Source organism: Mchenga conophoros, linkage group LG1 (assembly GCF_057382185.1).
Source record: "Mchenga conophoros isolate Kocher_MC1m ecotype Shallow Benthic linkage group LG1, M_conophoros_male_GT1.1, whole genome shotgun sequence".
Lineage (NCBI taxonomy): Eukaryota > Metazoa > Chordata > Actinopteri > Cichliformes > Cichlidae > Mchenga > Mchenga conophoros.
In genome coordinates, this window is record NC_140526.1 from 30,339,082 (window position 1) to 30,359,241 (window position 20,160).

General features: G+C 39.8%; 1 protein-coding gene across 9 annotated transcripts; it reads right to left on the reverse strand.

The window, feature by feature from the left end:
• Positions 1-7,676: 7,676 nt before the first annotated feature.
• Positions 7,677-19,891, reverse strand: LOC146583605 (kinesin-like protein KIF23). 9 transcript variants are annotated; one of them, XM_085274453.1, is made up of 24 exons: positions 19,750-19,891; positions 19,125-19,191; positions 18,324-18,452; positions 17,962-18,067; positions 17,695-17,831; positions 17,492-17,604; positions 17,179-17,349; positions 16,905-16,946; positions 16,328-16,440; positions 14,414-14,535; positions 14,168-14,270; positions 13,940-14,019; positions 13,701-13,820; positions 13,202-13,361; positions 12,892-13,053; positions 12,502-12,668; positions 12,210-12,383; positions 11,667-11,873; positions 11,133-11,441; positions 9,095-9,328; positions 8,799-8,887; positions 8,548-8,608; positions 8,423-8,463; positions 7,677-8,324 (listed from the first exon to the last, which is right to left on the reverse strand). In XM_085274453.1, exons 1-24 carry the CDS (start codon positions 19,761-19,763, stop codon positions 8,309-8,311), a joined length of 2,937 nt encoding a protein of 978 aa, XP_085130579.1. In that variant the 5' UTR covers positions 19,764-19,891; the 3' UTR covers positions 7,677-8,308. The 9 variants fall into 9 exon arrangements, with proteins under 9 accessions (XP_085130579.1, XP_085130570.1, XP_085130595.1 ...); XM_085274444.1 differs by having other exon boundaries at positions 12,892-13,056; XM_085274469.1 differs by lacking the exon at positions 16,905-16,946.
• Positions 19,892-20,160: the final 269 nt, after the last annotated feature.

A 20,160-nucleotide genomic window follows, 5' to 3' on the forward strand; every position in this document is an offset into this window, starting at 1 on the left:
GGAATTGATGTTGTTCTCCCAGTGGGTATTTACACTGGGGAAGTCCCCTGAACTGTTTGGTCCTAGAGCAACATAACAAAGTCAGAAACTTCCTAAAATGGCCTTAACTTCCTTTTCTTTCTTTTTTTTTTTTAAAAAAAGAACTTTTATATGGTGGGACTCTGTACCCTGGCCAACAGGTTGTTTGTAGTATTTGGTTAGTAATCAAGAGTTGTTTTTATTTTAAAGATTTAATGTAATCTTAAACCCTTCTCTGTAAAATGCAAACGCATTTGAATTTACATGTTCATACCTGGTTCTTTAACCGTCAAACCACCTTTAACCGATGGCAGTTGTAAATGACTTCAAATTTGCCAAGGTGTTCAGCTGCAGCTGTGTACGCTCGAGACTATAAAATTCAAAACTAACCACAGCTTAGCTAATTATCCTCATGTTCATAAAGCTCCTGTAGAATTTGACAGTTGTAAGCTGTCAGGTGGGGTATGTGCTGTGTCTGTGGTCGTTTGATGATAAAGTGCTGTGAATTTGGCTTGAAATTTGCATCTAATAACTACTCAAATTAATCTATAGAGCAATCAACCCCTGCCTTTGCTCCATCCATCTATTGCTACTCTGAACTCCGACTCCGAACTATGTCTTCTGGGTTAGCTGCAGTTCAGCAGGTAGAGGAGGTAACCTACTAATTACCAACTAAGGTTGGAGGTTCAATCACTTGCATCTCCAGTCTGAATGACCAAATATACTTGGCCCTGATTCATTTTTGAATTTTTAAATCAGATATTGGATCTGTGTTGCAGATTATTGTCTTGCAAAACAAGCTGTAGTTTGCTAATTTCATAATATTATGTTATTCAAAGGTTGTGTGAAAATATCAGGCAGTTTATTGCAGGTGACACTAGTCAGTGTGTAATACTGTGAGAACAGTTCTACCCTTGGTGTGTTACTATGTTACAGAAGACATCAATCTTTAATTAAGGCGATGATGCTGATCGTTTAATTCTACATTTATACCAGTTTTTAAGAGTCTCAGGGCTGTAAATAAGCCTGTCAATCAGTTTGTGAAACATCTGTGAATATCTTGTTGAATTTACTTGTAAATCCACAAAGGTGCAGTAAGGAGTGTATGTAATGTGTGTGTGAGCATGCGTGTGAAGGAAACGCGGGGAGCTAAAGAGGAAAAAGAGAGTGAGAGAGTGTGTCATGGGTAGAGGGCGACCGGGAGCAGCGTTCTAACGGGCTACAGGCTATGCAGTGTGTTTCCAAAGTGTGCAGTACTGTTATTAAAGCCTCATCTCTTCAGTACTCTCCGGTGCCTCGGCTGATTTCTGTCTGCCTCACTACTCCACAAAAGTGAAGGGAGTTAACCCCGAAGGAGGACAAACTTCGGCCCTGGAGGAAGCATCTCCCCTCGTGTCTCCCGACCACGGTCAGGGGACTGACGGCGAGGAATGGTTAACACAGTGAATACTCGCGTAGCACCACAGGTCAACTGAAGACAGTCTGCAGACAAAGAAAAATCTTTTGGAGGTTTAAAAAAAAAAAAACTATCATGGCACTTGTTTCGAAGTAATTCTTTTTTTCCTCACTTCACTGCTACATCTGGTCTTAGGGTTCCCACAACTACGCCCTTCAGTTTCTGGCTGCAGCTAGCAGAAACAAGTTTTGCCAAAGTCAGAAACTCATCAGAACTAACTAACACACCTAGCTCTAACCTCCTGATCTGATAAACATATAGAAGAAGCCACTGTAACCAACTCATTTTAGACTCGCCGTCATGTTGGTTTTCTGAAGCCAGAAATGTTATGATGGTTAAATCAATAAACTTTATGGGTGCTTTGCACAGACACACATATTAGCAATCTAATAAAATGTTCGACTTTCTCCCACCACAACTGAGGTAAAAACTTGTTGGGTAGTCTGTACTTGACACCAAACCAGATGGAATTGACCAAGGTAGACATCAGGTAGATGATTTTAGTCGAACATTTAGACACTGCAGCCTTCTTCTTATTTTCAGGGCTTTAAATACATCTGTACGTGTTGCATAACTGCCTCCTGTCACATTATCCAGTCATAGTTTAATCTGCAGTCCAAATGAACTGTATTCTTTACAACAGTCCCACTGTTTTCACTACCATTCCTCCCACTGCTGAGTTCTCACAGACACATATCGCTAATGTATGCATGTATTCCCTACCCTTAATATTTGTATGCTGGCACTTCTCTTTCCCCTTGTTTCTTTGTACCCCCTCTTTATGATATCAATGCATGCTCCTCTGACTCTCTTTCATGACACCAATTATAACAACCACAACCAGTCAGATGTTTCCTCATAATAAAAAAATGTGTGCTATTTAAATTAGCGAGTCCTATTCTCAAACTACTAATGATGACTTGTTCTTTCTTACCGGAGCCAGTGCTTCTTTCCTGGTAATCTGGTAATACTTTGTTTTTACATTCATCAGGTCATTCATCAAAGAGAAATTAAAAACACACACCATGGAAGAGTTCGGGTCTTAGGAGGTTAATCATTTCGTGCCATAATATGGACTTTTTTCAGTATCTCTGTCTCATTCATGAACAGATTCCTCTGCTAAGTTATCTGCTTTCTCACCTTCTCATTGCCAGGAATTCTCTTCAAGTCCTGGAGGTTCCCACCTGGGGAGGACAAAAACAAAACAAAACAAAACAAACAACAGTTCCTCCAATAGCTAGTTGAGGTTGGCTCCAAAAATGAGTCAATCGAGACAGAAATAAGAACACTCAGAGAACATAACTCCCCCCAAAGGGCAAAGGCTATGCAAAAACATCGATGTTATTTAAAAATCAATTTTAACCCCGCTAACAATGAAAGTAAAGGTCAAAAGGTCAATTGCTTAACCAACCTAGGTAATCATTTGCCTCAATTATTGTTGTGAAGTATGAAGACAACCCATAGAAAATTGTGGGTAATATAAAGGTTTTACTGATTGATCCTTGACACGATTTTCATCAAAATTAAATCCACTCAAGTTGTCACTGGTATCGATCATCACACAAAATTTGAAAATGATGTCTTGAAAACTGTGGATGCTAGACTGCGAACAAACAGACAGATGGAACCAAATACATACTTCCTCCCTTTGGGGGAAGAAAAAAAGATTATTTGAACAACTAATAGGGTTGCAAATATTAAAAGGCAAGGAAGTTCAGAGAGGCAAGAAAAAATAAAACACAAACACATTTTACAGTCTTGAATAAAAAAATTAAAATCAAGATTCATAAGACAATGCAAACAGCACAAAGTGTCATTTTTAAGTAAATGTTAAATTTAAACAAAGTAGTGACCATAAAATAACAGCAGTCTTAAATGATCCCAGGTATTCTATGAAGAAAACTATTACACATCACCTAAAGAACACATTGAAAAATGGCTGTTGGGCTTGAATCACCACTGATTTCAGATCAGGTCACAGGTCTTGTTGTCTTGCACTATAAACAAAAACATATCTAAAAAGATTTCCTACAGTGACCTGACCTACAGTTAGACGCACGAGCACATTAAAGTCATTAAAGTGAGCAAGCTGCAGTTATTACCACGGGTCTAACAGAAAGTCTACACGTATCAATTACCAAATATCACTCACATAAGCCAAGTCAGCGTTTGAACTTTATGGCTTACTGTATATTTAGTCTGTCACGCTACAGTCTTTACTGAACAGCGTGTTTGTTTTTCCAGCCTTCTGTTTACTTGAACATCACGTCTTTGTGTGTGTACACAGGCCAACAAAACCCACCAGCCGCTGTGTATCTACATCATATTTGTGCTACACTGGAAAGAAAATTACCCAGAAAATAAAAGCCTCCAACATCAAATACATGGTTTGTAATCTCTCGCTTTCACACGGCAGTGCACAAAAAGGTGACCAGTCTAATACAATGAACCAAAGCAAACACAAAGTCCACAACGGATAAGAGGAGCTGTATTTAAGCAGCCATTAGCAGGTGTTTGACTTAAGGAAGCCATAAAGCAGTCCTGTCATATGGTATTTGCTCCCACACTGCTCAAAGGCTGACTAGTTAAACAACCAGGAAAGGAAATGTCAATGTTTTTAGATGCAAGCGTGGAAAGAGGTTGAGACTGGCGGAAAACCACGTACCATGTTCTTACCACAAAACCAGTCCACAAGGCAGGATGGACATCCTGTGGGCAACAGAAATCACCACAGGATCAAATAACTAAGGACCAATTAGAAAAAAACAATAGTTTAGTCCTGTCATAAGTTTTCCTTACACAGGTAAAGCTGTATGTAAGTAACCATAATACTGTCAGGCCACATAGTATTATCAAGTCAGTACAGTGCAAAGTCACCTGGGGATTCACATATTAAAACAAAGCATTTATTTTTGATGTATTAATCATAATTATTTGATATAAGTTACAAGTGCTGGAGCCTATACTATGATGTGCAAATTATGTATAATGCTAAAAGCTCTGTTAAAAGATGTCATCTCTTTATATTTCCAAGCTGGAGAGCAACTGTTCTCCAGACTTTCTGGAGGTCTTTCGAAGGTTTTCTTGGGACACTGGCTGCTTTTTCACTCCAGTAACTGCACCAGACCATTTTCAGGTTCGTTTTTATTTTATGTCTGTTTGTTAAGCCACTTAACACAAATCAATTATTCAATCTTAAAAAATGTGCCTAACTCAAGAGTTAAATCTGTGTTGTCACTGCAGACAACATAAGAGAAAAAAAAAAATTAGCCTGTGTCCCTATGACAAATGCCAAATATAACAAAGTTTGACATAAAAATGAATTCTTTCACCAACAAGGTGTTTCCCAAAGAGCTATTAGCTGAAAACATGCCATATCTTAGCATGGTGTGCAGTTTGTCCTTTAAAATTTTAGAGAACTGAAAAAGTGGAGGACAAAAAAAAGACATGACAGGCCTTAAAAAACTATCTACAGCAGCAGAATAGGGTCTGGAAGTCCTGTCCTGAAGAAACAGGAGGGGGGAAAGCAGTAAAGACCTCACACAGGATCTAAGAGATGCATGTGCCCCTTCAGTTCATCCATTTGCTGTTCACTGAAGGTCATCAGAAACTGTCTCAGTGGAAGGGTGGCTTTCAAGAAGCCATTCTTTAGAAAGGGAAACAGGAAAAAAGGCAGAGATTTCCCAAATTACTCAACAACTAAACTGAAAATCAGTGGAATCAAATTTAAAGTTTTGGTTGAAATCTTTGTTCATATGTATGAAGAAGGTCAAGAGAGACACTGAACAGACAACAAAACTAAAGTCAGTCAAGAGAAGAGCTTTGAATGTCCTTAAAGAAGCCTGGAGAACTATTCCTGAATACTCCTTGAAGAAATGACAAGATCGCTTGCCTAAGAGAGCTTTGATAACATTATACAATCTCTGTTTTTGCCTTATTTACTGTATTTGAATGCATGTTTAATTCAATAAATCGCTGCACCTATTCCCCATTTTCCTGGCAAAATATAAAGAACTGAAGGGTGGCTAAAGCCTTTTGCACACTTCTATACACTCACTTGAGTTTCCTGTTCACCAATTTATTTTTACACATCAAATGTTGTTAGAAACACTAACTATCAGTAGCCAGAAAATTTAAAATCCTATATCAAGAGCCTCCTGATGAAAGGGAACAAAATCATGTTTAGTTGAGCAGCCACTGTTTGTAACGTCGTGTTTTGTGTTAAACAAAAAACAACAACAAAGAAACCCCCCAAAAAGGCTCATATTCCATCAGCAAGTTTTAGTAACCAAATTGCCCTCCATAGTCAATTTGCCAAGTGCACATTAGCCGTCACCACACATACTTTTCAGCTTCATTTCCTGTGAAGTGAAAATAAGGCAATTTCAATCTAATGACAGCTCATCATCCAGGCAGAAAAGTAGTTCATCAAATCAGTGACCTCATCATCCTGGTTGTCCAGGCATTCACTGTGAAATGATACCGCTGAGGCAGCAGGGCATCATGGGAGGCACAAGCTGTCTAATGTCAGCGGCGGTGAACGAGCAGGCAGCATTAAACCTCCATAAATGGATGACTGTCACACTCGTTTCACTCCCGGGTCATTTCAGGTCAAGCGAGTAACGTGCAGAAAGGAAAATGGATCATAAAGGCCAGATGAACATTTTAAGGTAATAATAGCAGATCAGATTTAGCCTAAAGGAGAATGAAACCCACAACTCAAGCATATCAGAAGCACACACTCCTCACTGATCTGCAATTAGAAATACTGGCTGTGCCTTCTAAAGCGGTTTAGTTCCATCTGCTGTTCAGACTGTAAACTACAGTTAAGTAAGCATTCAGTGCAGTGAAATGAAAGAAGCCTTTTAAACAGCAGTATAAGAAAATAAAATGATTAATAAGGAGGAAAAGAATCAACTGTGCTCCATAAAGATGCCAAACTTTAACATTTTGCAATCAATGACACGCTGCTCTCATAACCTAATCTGTCATCTGAAAATTCAGTTATACTCCGGTTGCACCGACTTTGCCAACGCAGTTAATAAATATTGATGGAATTTTATACATCCCAAAATGCAAGCAGAGCCTCAGTCCACGGGATTTTTTCCTCTCAGAGGTGAGGACAGGGCTGCTAGTGTGTACGTCTAGCTGGTAGTTTGGTTTGACATTTTTCACCTGCTGACAGGCCAAAAATGTTGCACAAACAAGCATAAAGTGTCTACTTGTCAGCAAGGCAATCTGTGTGCCGAGTCTAAAAGGAAGTCTTGAACTCAAGCTGAGAAGCTGTCAGGGAAATATATGTTTGAGTTTTAGCTTATGCAATCTCTCTTTACACAAGTTAATAACAGTTAGTCCCCCACCTTTAAGAATAATCAAAAGGATCATTCTCAGTAACTTCTTCATTCACACTAACCTGTAGCCATTACTATTATTTTTCTTGTTAATTTAATCACATTAAACAAAAATACTAAATACAACAATGAACTATGCTCACTGGCCACTTCATTAGGTTTAGCTGCTCATTAATGCAATCAGCCAATGGCAGTAACTCAAAGCATTTAAACACACAGGCTAACTCAAGTTTAAACGGAGCACTGTACGGGGGAATAAAGGGGATTTAAGTGACTTTGACATGATTGTTGGTGCCAGATGGGCTTGTCTGTGTTTTTCAAAAGCTGTTGACAATCCTCTCTAGGCTTTACAGAGAATGGGCAGACTGCTTTAAGCTGATTAGAAGGCAAATACTCAAGCATTCGTTACAAGCAAGTCATGCAGAGGAGCATCTCTGGATGGATAACACATCAAACTTTAGCAGATGGGCTACCAGAAGACTCTAACCCCAAGAAAAGGAAACTGAGGCAACAACGTGCACAGGCTTTTAAACACCACAGCCTGAGTAACATGAGTATTGTTGTTGACCGTGTCCATCAGTATGACCACAGTGTACCCACATTCACATCAACTGACAAATCTGCAACAACTGTGCGATGATGTCATGTCAAGATGGACCAAAACCTCTGAGGAATGTTTCCAGCACCTTGTTTTATCTTTGCCATGATGAACTAAGAGAGTTTGGGAGGCAAGTGAAGTCAATCCCAGGACTAGAAAGGTTAAGACCAAAGTCAGTTTAATCCATTCGCTCTTTGGTGATTGAGGACCAAAAAATAAATAAATAAATAAAAAATCATAATGAGGCTTGATGTTGGGGTTTGAATAAATTTAATGCCACCAGAAAGAGCAGTGTGCTACATGTCTTAGGAGATGTTTCAATAAGCCAAAGTAAAAAGTTGCATGACACCTATTTACATGGAGGCCAGGGATCGAGTTCAAAACCTACATAATAGTGTAATATTTACAGTTTCAATTCTACACAGTATATTCTAAAATTTGTTTTTTTAATAATCAGCATTATGCTTAGTCTGGCATTCGATCAATCAATGACCTTTGAAAAGAAAAACAATGACATAGGAGAAAAAAAAAAAAAGAAGCACAACGGTCTATAGAGGCATGTGGTCGTCTTTGGATAGTACAAAGCATTCAAAAGCATAAAAAGTTCCATTTATAGAGTGTTTATAAGTTTGTTCATGTTTTTAAGGAGAAATATTTCCAGAATTCAAAAAGTAACAAATACAGCAATTACAACTTAAATATTGCTCTTGTTCTGAAAAAATGATAATTCCACCAGAATAATTCCTAATATGATTTGATAGAATTAAAAAACAAAACAAACAAAAGACCCAACTTGGTATCCAAAAGATGCATAGTTTCCCTTCAATTTCCTCACAATTACCCATTCTTGTATGTTAAAAGCAAGATGAAAATTTTGAGGGCAATTTAAGGCTTTCTGCGTCTGGAAGAAAGAAAACAAAGACAACCAAGAACAGAGTTTAGTTTGAACTGAAAACCAAAATCTAAAGTACATAAAACAAACACATGCTTTGTGCTTACTTTTGATACCCATGGGATGAATTTGTGCTAGCCGCTGGAGCCTAGGGAGGGAAAGTTTGAACAGGGATTAGAAAGCATAGGTAAAGTTTTGCTCGTGGTTGTATTTACGCTTTTTAAGAGCTTACCCTGTTTTCTATGTCCTCCCCTTCAGCTGGTCCTTCTGCAGATCCTGATCGCCTTTTGCGACTGAAACAAAGAGCGTTGTTTTTAAGTCAGTTCTCTTATAAAGTAAGGATTCAAACCTTTCCCAGTCTCTATTTGGGAACATTTAATAACTTGTATTTGATTAGCATTAATAAGTGCTATGTTTTGGTATTATAGTCATATTTCTCTGTGCACACAGAAATATATCACATTTCTGTACATAATACTGTACCTTGGTGCTAACGGGCACACTTGTTTGAGCGTCTCAATGTCTGTAAATTGCACAGCTTGTCCGCCACTTCTGGTCTTAAACACATCACCCTGGTGAGGTTTAAACAACAAGAACAAAAAAAAAAAAAAAAAAAGAAGAAAAAAAAAAGGAAAGAGGAGGAAAGTGTTATCAGAATTAAATCTGTAAGTAAATAGGAAGGAGCGTCCCACTAAAACACTGTAATCAAGTGAAATTCATGCAACATCTAAAATGATCAAAATCAAACACCAAAAATTAGTCACATTTTTTGATTTTACCTTAATCAGTTTGGTTTCGATCTCCCCGTCAGAGGCAAGCTCTTGATGTCTAAGCACATACTTGTGGCATTTAGACAGAGCCTTCTCACTTGGGGTGGACACCTTGATTGCATTGGGTATGATTGGCTGCATGACAGTGTCTAACTCCAAATTAGAAGGTGGTTTGTGGTCTACCCATTTCTCCCCACCGGCAGAGTGTGAACGCCTGTGTTTTGGATGAACTGGAAGAGCCTTCTGGTGATCCCAATGTGAGAAAGACAAACCAGGAAGTTATTCACATGTGACTCCAATCAAACTATGTCGAGGTTAGTAGGGAAGGTGAAACGCTAGAAGGTGTTAGCTTGTTAGGAAAATAAATGTATTACTGGAAGTCACAGGAAGTTGATGCATTATAGACTTTATTTCTGGAAATTTCTAATCAAAGTTTAATAGTTTATTTAAAAGTTTAACTGTCTTCCAGCAATACACATTGTCAAAGGGTGTTTTCACACCTGCAGTGTTTTGTCAGTTTATATTGAACTCTGGTTCGTTTCCCCCTTGGTGCGGTTCACTTGTGCAGGTGTGGTTCACTTGTGCAGGTGTGAACACAGTAATCACACTCAGGTGCAGACCAATGCAGATGAACTAAGGGGTTTCTTCATGGTTTGAATGTGACCCGACCTCAATCCAAACAAACTAGCAGGTGCATCTTACATGTTTGAGCTACTTACAAGGGAAAAAAAGCCATGTGTGTTTTGTATTCTGGAATGTGGCAGGGTACTAAATGGCCTGGTAAATGGCCTGTATTTATATAGCGCTTTACTAGTCCCTAAGGACCCCAAAGCGCTACATATCCAGTCATCCACCCATTCACACACTGGTGATGGCAGCTACATTGTAGCCACAGCCACCCTGGGGCGCACTGACAGAGGTGAGGCTGCCGGACACTGGCGCCACCGGGCCCTCTGACCACCACCAGTAGGCAACAGGTGAAGTGTCTTGCCCAAGGACACAACGACCGAGACTGTCCAAGCTGGGGCTCGAACCGGCAACCTTCCGATTACAAGGCGAACTCCCAACTCTTGAGCCACGATCGCCCATAGAGATGTGTAAAGATCTGTACGGGTCAGCAACTAGCTGTGAAATGAATGCAAATTCTGTGTTCTCCAAGAGTTCAAAACCCAGCAACTTCCTGCATCTACTTTTGTTGCTCCCGCCCCAGACACATCTGGCCAATTAGCAGACTGAACGTTCTCGCGTGGTCTGTAGTGATGCATTTTGGTTTGCTTGAAGTCCACTTGCGAACCAAATCAAAAGGGGAAAGCTTAAAGTTACAAAGTCATTAACTGATTCAGACCAGAGTAAACAAACTATAGGTGTGAAAATTCCCTTCGATTAAGTGATAGCACTCTAAAGAATTAAGAAATTAATGACAATGCATGCAAAGAAGCACAAAGGTAGCATATCTTGTAATGCAGACACCCATTACAAAAGCCAATCTTTTCCCCACCCACGTTGGCCGACTTATTATCATCCAGTTTTATTGAGCAAATTTCAGCATTAATTTGAAAATTAGCAACACTGGTGCTGCTATAAGGCTCAGGACCGAGAACTCCGGAGGACCGTTGTCAACGGCCTAGACCCTAGACTATTAATACTCAGTGTTTTTTGGGGGGTTTTTTGAACAAAGATGTTTCTGTTCATTTCAATACCATGTTTATGCCATTTTGCTACTGGAGTACAAGAAAAAAAAAAAAAAAAAAAAAAAAAAAAAAAAGCATTTCTAGAGAGCAGTTTGCATCCAGAAAAAGAAAGATCTACAAACATGATGTAAATACTCATGAGCCTTAAGATGCAAGCCAAGAAGATTTCCAAGCATGACAGATCAGTCTGCCTAAGAGCGAGGACAGGAGACACACCAGTCTACACTGATGCTGCTACTCAATGTATTTCTAAACAAGGCGACAGCTGTTGGAATCACAGATGCAGTTCTACACCAAGGCGAAGCTTAAACTACAGGCTCACAGAGATGAACATCTAGGTTCTAGCACACACTGACCCTTGTGCCTGCCTCTAGGTCTAGTCCATAGACAAGAGTGGTGGCAGGGACCTCAGTGCCTGGGGCCCTGCGCTGGCCTCTCCTGTGACCAACACTGCTGGTGCTGTGGCATGTGGCCGGAGTCCGGCTCCTGCATTGGGGAGTCCCGGTGAACCTATTCTGGCTGCCTGAATCTACAGGGAACCTCTGCTCCCACCTAGAGATGCTGGAGGCTACTGAAGAATAGTCAGAGGAGGATGGTGTGGAGGTGGGGTCCTGAAACACCCTAACTCTGGCTTTATTTTGGTGGGAAGGAGTTTGGCTGAAATCCTGAAAGGGATGAGGTATTGTGGATGTTAGGTGCTCCAGATTAACACAAATTCACAACAGAGCAACAGACAAAGTAGAAAACAAAGTGATGTAACCAGTAAGCGTATACATGTCAGGATTCCTGCTCATGATTTTCACAATGATTAGAAACATGCTGATTCAATCGGGTTGACAGAATGATTAGGTGCACATTGGCGAAACATGCAGCATCAGCAAATAACTCACAGGAAGTGGTGATGGAGAGGGAGACCTCTTCTGTTGGATGTTTCGATCTCTCTCCCTTGAGGGCCTCTCGGGCTTCTCTGGACGCTCAGTGGGAGCGCTGCCACCGCTGCTGCTCTCCGTCACTATGGCCTTCAGCTGCTTCAGCTTCTCATCCTTTACCCACAGCTTGTTCTGCATCTCCAGCTGCTTTGCGTTCACCCGTCTCTCCTAATCAGAAACCATGGACAAGAAAATATTTAAAGTCTTATTTGATCGTGTCATATCTAACAATTGGAATTACAAACTTACATGAACGATCTGAGGGACATTACAAAGTGGAGTTTAGTATAATTACATTGCACTGTTCATGTTTTGGTAGATTATGTGGGTTAATCTCCGTGTGTACCCATACAAATGTTTCCAAACAGTAGGGCTCTCAATGCATATTTGAAATGCAATTGTAAAATATAACTTATAATTGTGCAAATTAACGTTTGATTGCAGAAAAATAATTTACAATACCTGATATCCTAATGGCTCAAAACAGTGAACAACTCCACTTACACACTCCTTCTCCCACTTGAGTCTGGTGTCCGTCACCGCGCCCTGCATGCGCTGCTCCATGCGCTTCCTCTCTGACAGCTCGCTCTGTAGCCTGTGCTCCCGGGTCTCCAGCTCCTGCTGAAGTGCACGTTTGTCCTGCTCGTACATGTCCGTCGTCTTCTGCAGGATATCGATCTGAAGACGAGCAGCGTACACAAACAGTTAAATGCAGGCCATTATTTAAAAGAAAATTAACTGAATGCACATTTCCAAGAACATGTGTTTTGTGTCAGTTGTAGAAAGAAGACAGCACCTTATACTCCAACGTTTTGGACTTTTTCTCCAGTCGTTCTATCTCCGTCTTCTGACTGAGAATGACTTTGTCTTTTTCATTCAGTTTGCTCTGTTGATCGTGAAGGAAGTAATCCTTTGCACTGAGCTGGCTGTCAAACTGCTGCAGCATGGATTTCACTGTATTAGCTGTAGGAAGAAGCACACGGATATTAACAGATGTAGATTTATATTTATTTTTAAATAGAAATGTTACTTGTTTGTGAAAACAAAAACAATCCATATTACAGAAAAAAGATTTAGATACTGAAAACACTCAGACTGATGCATCACTGCTGTACCGAATAAATCTGCTCTAACAGCCTAATCCTGAAATTCCAAACTTTGCGTGATGGAGACAAATGGCCTGTACCAGTTTTATTGAATTGTTCTGTCATCATCTGTCGGATTTGATGCCTCCTTTCCAGGACCTCAATCATGCGGGGCAGCGTCTGGTCATCAGCTGGGTCGACCAGCTCGCAAGTAGGTAAATCTGGAAGGCTTTCTATAAGCTGAGTCATCAGAACTCTGTCATCTACTATGAGAATCAGATATGGTAAAGATTGTTTAAACTGAGTAACATACAAAAAATAAAACATCTCCGATTGCTTTAAGTTTAAATGTATGAATGCAGCATAATAACAGCACAATGAGCAAGCAGCAGAGACTTGAAGGTGATCTACCAGCATTGCTGGGCCCTCCTCGTTCTTCCAGACGACGTGAGAGCTCGTCTCTGAAAGCCTGGTTTCTGTGCCTGCGTCCAGGAGCAAGGCCACATATTGGACGGTCAACCGGCCGTGCCACTTCTACCTCTTGGGTCATTTCTGCAAAGCGCATCACCAACTGCAACACACAATATGGAGGACTCTTTAGAAATAGTCTACTTGGCAGGGACAGCTCAGTAGGTGGAGTGGTGGCCCCATGATCGGAAGGTCGGGGGTTCGAATCCACTGAACGGCTACCCTGAGGTACCCCTGAGCAAGGTACCGTCCCTACACACTGCTCCCCGGGTGCCCAATGGCTGCCCACTGCTTTACTGAGTGAATGGTTTAAATGCAGAGAGGAATTTCCCCACGGGGATCAATAAAGTACACACATTATTTCATAAAGCATCCAGCAAGGCTGCAAAAGAAAAGTTTGCTCATGCAGGCCATTCTACCACACGAAAAGAAAATGTCTTACCACAGTTTCTTCATAGTCATCAGCATTTGGGTTGACACAAACAATCATCCTGACTTTTCCCTCCCCATCAAAGTAGTTTTTAAATAGATGGGTAACTTTGGAGTCTCTGTATGGCACCATCTGAAAGAAAACAACAGCTCTGAAACTGCAATGAATGAAAAACAAAAAACAAAAAAAACAAACAACAACAAATGTTAAAAACAGAGATCAAGGAGGTGGGAAAATGATAAAACACGAACCTTATTAGTTCCACACATCTGATTTTCACGCAGGACTTCAATACATGTGCGCAGCGTCATCAGGGACTGGTTAATATTTCCTGCAAATGAGACATCACTAAAAATGCTTGGTCTCCTAAGAAAAGTGATTTCTACATAAAGAAACTTTCAGAATGTGGTTAACATTAGAAAAGCTGAAAAAACAACAACAACAAAAAACAAAAACAAAAACACAAACAACAGACAAACCCGCTTCACGGAGACGGCTTCCCTCTGCTCTGGTCCTGTTAGTGCGCTCACTGCCGGCCAGGTCAACCAGACACAGCTGGCTCACATTCACCTGGTTTTTGTCCTGTTGTTCAGTGACATTGTGTCAGCATCACCAAGCATTATAAAAAACAAAAACATCGGTCTTTCTTTGAATAAAAAGGTATAATTGAAGATACCGATATCACTGACATATGTAAACATGTTTAAATAAGGGCTGCGCGTCACCTGTAGTATGTGGTCCCCATCAGCATCTAGCGGTGCCTGGGCCAGTTTTATTGTGAAGACACTGTGGGAGCGGCTGGATTCACGGTTGAGCTGAGTGTTGGCTATCCTCCTTTTCTTTTGACCTGGACAGAGAGGAGATCATTAACACAATCTGTGAGCTCAAAAACCAGCAGTAACAACTTTAATTTACTACAATTTCCATTTATTTGCGTTAATTTGATTTATCACTTATTATAAATGCTGCCATATCCTCCTGACTACCAGGGGAAAAAAAAGTTGTCCAATCAAATTTTTTTTTTTTTTTTTTTTTAAATCCCCCAATGTTTGTAAGGTAATCAGAAAGACAGAAATAATTTTTTTGGGGAAAAAAAGGTTTTTCTTTTTTAGATATCACATGTCCACTGCAGAGGACATAGGAAGGCCAAGCATGTAAAACTGAACTTTTATGGCAAACATTTGCTTCAACTCTTCACCAAGGAGCAGTTTGAAGTCAGGGAATTTTAGTGGTTTCTTCACCCAAACCTGCAAGTCACTGCTATACTGAAGCCATGAGTTGGTGATTGCCAGATCAAGAAAGTACAGAACTGCAAGTTCAGGAGGACTTCGTCTGAGTACCGTCTCTGATGCTCCCCTTTCTTTCTGCTTGAAGGGCTTATTCCCTATGATCTTCTTCGTCAGACAACTCAAGATCTGAGTTTCCCTCAACAAACTGCAATAAATTTATTTCTGCTTCTAAAAAGGACTCATTTTCTGGTCATTTAAAAAAAAAAAAAAACAGAACAAAATGGAAGAAATGACTACAAATGTCCACTACGGAGGACATTTTTTAAACACTTCAATACTATACTAAAAAGGTTAGAATTAAGCATACTATGTTTTAATGTGTTATTAAGAGCCTCATCTAAAATATGCTAACATTTATAGCCAAAAATTGCTCAATGAAAAGTTTTATGCACTTACTTTTGTTCTCCCCATAAAATGTGCTTGCAGCGATGGCCGCCATGTTCCTTGATTAAAAAACTAAAGTTCCCAAAGGCCCACCCCTTTACATTTGGTATCATTGGAAAACCCTAAATGCCCTCTGTAGATTCCAAAAGGAGGTAATTCTGTAGTATGCAGTGGATGGGAGATATTCAGGTTTAGAAAGGTCCTCTACAGAGGACAAATTTGCATTGCTGGTAGTCAGGAGGATGTCTGTAGGAAGCTCAAAATTGTTCTGCTGTACATCAGCAATCCCAGCATGGCACAAACATTGTAAAATCTAAGTCACTGCTCTCCATTTACATGCAATATAGAAACTCTTTTAAAGCTTATATTTTACAAAAAAAAAATAATTCAGATTTCAATTTATCTGATGAGTTTTCCACTTTGCCTCATTCCATTCTTTTAATTAGCTTTGGCCCGCCCAAAAAAAGATGACAGCATTTCTGGATTATGTTCAAATATGGCTGCTTCTTTGCATGATAGGGCTTTAAACTGGATCTGTAGATGGCAGTGAAAAGTTGTTCTGAGCCTCTGCAGGGATTTTAACCACATAATAATGCCCATTTTAAATCCAGTGCCTTGTAGCGGCCCAGAAGTCATGGTCATCCAATACTGATTTTCGGCCCTATACCCTGCGCACAGAGATTCTGAATCTGTTGATGATATCAGGTACTGATGATAATGATATTCAGCCCATCTTTACTTTTGCAGCCAAATATCATAATTAGTTGCAAAGTCTTCCTCCAGCTGGTTGTTTCTAGTACCACTTACTTTATTGTTTTTTACATTTTACTCAGCATCTGTACTCTTTTCAAACTCATAAGAACTGTTTGATTTAAATATTTTACTGATTTCCATCATAAGAAAAAACAAACAGACACAATACCGTTTAAAATGTTTCAACACATTCAAGTTCTGACTTCTACTCACCCTTCCAGAAGACTTCAAAAGCTTCCTCTGTTGATTTTACCTCCACCTCTGTGCAGCCAGCCACATACATGTTATGATTCTGATCTTCTCGTAGAATCTTAGATTGAGGTGGTCTACAACAAATTCAAAATATTTCTAAGCAAACACCAGTGAGGTAACGCAATTACATGTTGGTATAGTAAGCAAAGCAGCAAAAGCCAGATGCCAAATAATTGTTAGCGCCATTATTTAAATTTAAATTTAAAAAAAAAAAAAAAAAAAAAAAAAGCAATCTAGGAAGACATACACATTCATTTAGGGGTACAGACACATGCACACAGCATTTGCACAAAAGCAGCTTGAAATGTTTAAAGACACTGTTTCCTCTACGTTGACAGAGAGCCAATTAACTACAACGGCGGGAGAAAAAAAACAAAGACAAACAAAAAAACAAAACAGTAAGCTACACCTATGCTACAAACAGACGACTGGATTAATGGGAAGGGAATGCACTGATTACTTAAACAACTTATCAGCTACAGCCAAGTTATGCCTATGAAAAACAGTACTGTGTAATGCAATTTTACTGGCCACATACACATACTCATTGCTCCGCACAGGCGTGCTTCCACCGAGCCACCTAACAAAAAACAGGGTTTTTACAAGTACAATTTGTCAGTAAAGACCTACGAAGCACAAAAAAAATAAAAAATAAAATAAAAAAAACATGGTATCATTTTATACTTTCTCAGTTTCAACACTGCTATCTTCATGTGCACCACAAGTATGGGTGCTGTCGGGTAGCTTTGTACACAGAGCTTTTTAACAAGACGTTATGTTTCAAAAGCATATGTTGATTTCTAATCTCTTACTTTGGTCTGATCGGGTCATACGGAGCATCTTCAAGGAGATCGTAGATGTAGTTGTTGTAGATCTCAATGTAGGAAACAAACACACCGTAACAACCGTCTTCATCCACATTCTCCGATTTACAGGCCTCATCTGGGCTGATCATATCTGCAAATTCAGGGTCAGGCTTCTGCCTAAAAAAAAAAAAAAAGAAAGAAGAGAAAGTAAAAAGTAACCTAACAATGAAATGCAAACTTTAAACTCAAATGTCAACAGTGCTCGTGACCACCATGAAAGTATAAAGTGAAGAGTGGACTAAAATGACTCCTTAGCTACCTAGAAGATGGCGTTTTGGGCACTGCCTGCTGACTGTCTCGCTTCTGCCTCTCGAGGAGAGCATCAACTTGACTCTGGATCTCCATGCCATTTTTATCATCTGGTTTGAACACCTGAAGAGGTTTAAAACAAATATTCGGTAATTTCAGTAAATGCCTCACTCTGCAAAAAAACAAAACAAAAACAAAACTGTTCAGTCTTACAAATCTTTTAGCCTGAAAGGGTCCAATGCTGTTGAAGATCATGTCTAGAGAACGGGGGAGAAGACCACCTTCTCCAGGTGAGCCAGTCATAGTGAAGGTCTTACCACTTCCAGTAACACCATACGTAAACAACAGACCTGTGGTGAAGGTAGGTAGGATATTGCAACATCACAGTAAAGCAACTCTCACAGAGAACCAGCACGGCAAACTAGCAGTAATCTTTTGGCAAGTCTTCAAAGTACACATTACACATGTCAAGTGACTTACCATTTTTACAGTGAATTAGATCCTCTACCAGTGGCTTGGCAACATCCTCAAACAACTCCAACTGAGTGGTGTTAATACCGAATACTTTCTTAAAGGAGTACTGTGTCTGAAGGGTAAACAAACAAGAACATACATCAATGGTATTAAGAAGAATAGAGACAATAATAGCAGTTACTATAATTTATGAAATCGCTGTCAAAAAAATTCTTTGGTAGCCGCTTTCAGGTATTTGCTGGGTTCAGTATTGTTTTGTGATTTTCAGCACAGTTTAACAGCGATAAACTGAGCTCATGAAAGGGGGGGGGGATACTAATCAAGTATGAGTGGCCAGCTTGTTTTACATTTTTATAAAACACACTTACCTCCTTGTATTCCCCATTTCGGTTAGCTTTAAGACCATCAGGAGCATGCAGCTGAATGGTGGTGCTGCTGATCATCTCAACACAGCATTCCTCATCCTCTGATCCAAGGGGCCGTATACGGCAGTACACCTACAATAAATGTTGTTTTTATAAAAGCTCTTTGTTTGGCGCCCACGCATGACCAATTTGTCTGGAGACCCTACTAGAAACAAAACATAACCCCTGTGATCACTGGAACACACAAAGCCCTCCACCATGATGGAGGGTAATTCACGGACATATATGGATTTGAAGTCTGTCTGTGAGCTTAAAACGGACAAAATTATTCAACAGGACTGTAACTAACAATTCTTTAGACTAGAAGATTTTAAGTCAATCAGTCACATGATTAACTGTTTAGTTTCTGAAACCCCAGAACACTGGGAAAATGTGTCAAACTTTTCTAACTCAAGTCCAAGTAACAATCCAGTTTGCCATTTTGCTCAGTTAACAGTACAAATCCAAATATTCAGTTTACTAACAAATACGATAAGCAAGACAACAAATCTCAACAGTTAACTGGCATGGTCATAACAAAGGGCTCAAAAAGGTTGAAATTAAGTCACCTTTTTCTCATTTTTGTTTGAAAAACAGCAATTATCTGTCACAAGCACTGGCAGCTGTAAAGAACTACATCGATCACCTTGTCTTGTCTTTGTTTACACGAAGCACTAAACTACAAAAAAAGAGGATTTGACAGTAATGGCTTCTCCATTAATTATACTTTAGTTTCATGAATAATGAGTAAATAAGTTCACTTACTCCCACAGGATCTCTCTCTGTGTTGGACGCCTTCTTTGGCCCAGGCCTCCGAGGAGTCTTCCCTTTGCTGGAAGTGTCAGTACAACACCATCAACACCAAACACATTATTTAGTTACGGAATAACCGACCTATCTTAACGTGTGTGTGTCTTGTGCGGTATTATGTAGAAACAGACGTGTGCTTAAAGTGCCAAACTACACAGTTAGACAGGGGTAGGTAGGCGGAAGGAAAAAAAACTGTCAGTGAGGGTCTGACGTGTATGATGAATGGAGTCTTCTTATGAATTACGCTAACTAGCTAGCCAAGTTAGCTTCTAACTCGCTAACCACGGTAACGTAATTTTTATTTCTTACTCGATATTATATTTTGAACGTTAAGCAAACCGAAGTCACGCTACCCTTTAGGTTTAAAAAAAGTGTAGCAAACACTGTCAGAAACAGCCGAGGAGTTGAATCTGAGCTTGGAAGCCAGTTGAGCAGTTACCAGACGGTTTTAATTACGCGGCGATAATCTCAAAGCTCCCTTTTCAGAGAACAACCGTAAACTAACGTCCTTTTAATACGTCTCTCATTTATAATGTGCTACCTGTTCACTGTTAGACGTGTAAACGATGATAATACTGACCCCGGTCTTTGCATTGTTTGTTTTGTGAACACCCTCTCCGCTGTTCTCACGAGCGCCTCTTCTCGATTTGAAAATTTCCCTCTTGTAAACGTTCTTCCGAAAATCTGAACTTCCAGCCAATCTCAATACTCTGCAGCGGAAGTCCCGCCTCCATCCTCTCCCCCTCCTAACTCCGTTACTAGCTCTGGATCAAACAGGCAGGTCCGAAAATCTGGTAAGCTGTATTTTCACAAGTTTAGCATGACTTTCCTCTTCATTCCTATTTTTTAGAGCAATGTCGTAACATTTAGCTTCTGTTTTATTTCTGAACTTTGAAACTAGTAATTAACCTTAATTAAATTACACCTGAGACGTTAAAGAAGGGGGACTTGGGTGACAATATATTAGAGTGACTATTTGGGGAAATAACTC

Bases quoted from the DNA above. Each gene is read 5' to 3' on its own strand.
- LOC146583605 (XM_085274444.1), bottom strand. The intron at 12,384-12,501 runs GTGCTGTCTTCT...GCTCGTCTTCAG, and splicing joins CCAAAACGTTGGAGTATAAG to ATCGATATCCTGCAGAAGAC. The intron at 8,888-9,094 runs GTAAAATCAAAA...AAACCTCACCAG, and splicing joins TCGAAACCAAACTGATTAAG to GGTGATGTGTTTAAGACCAG.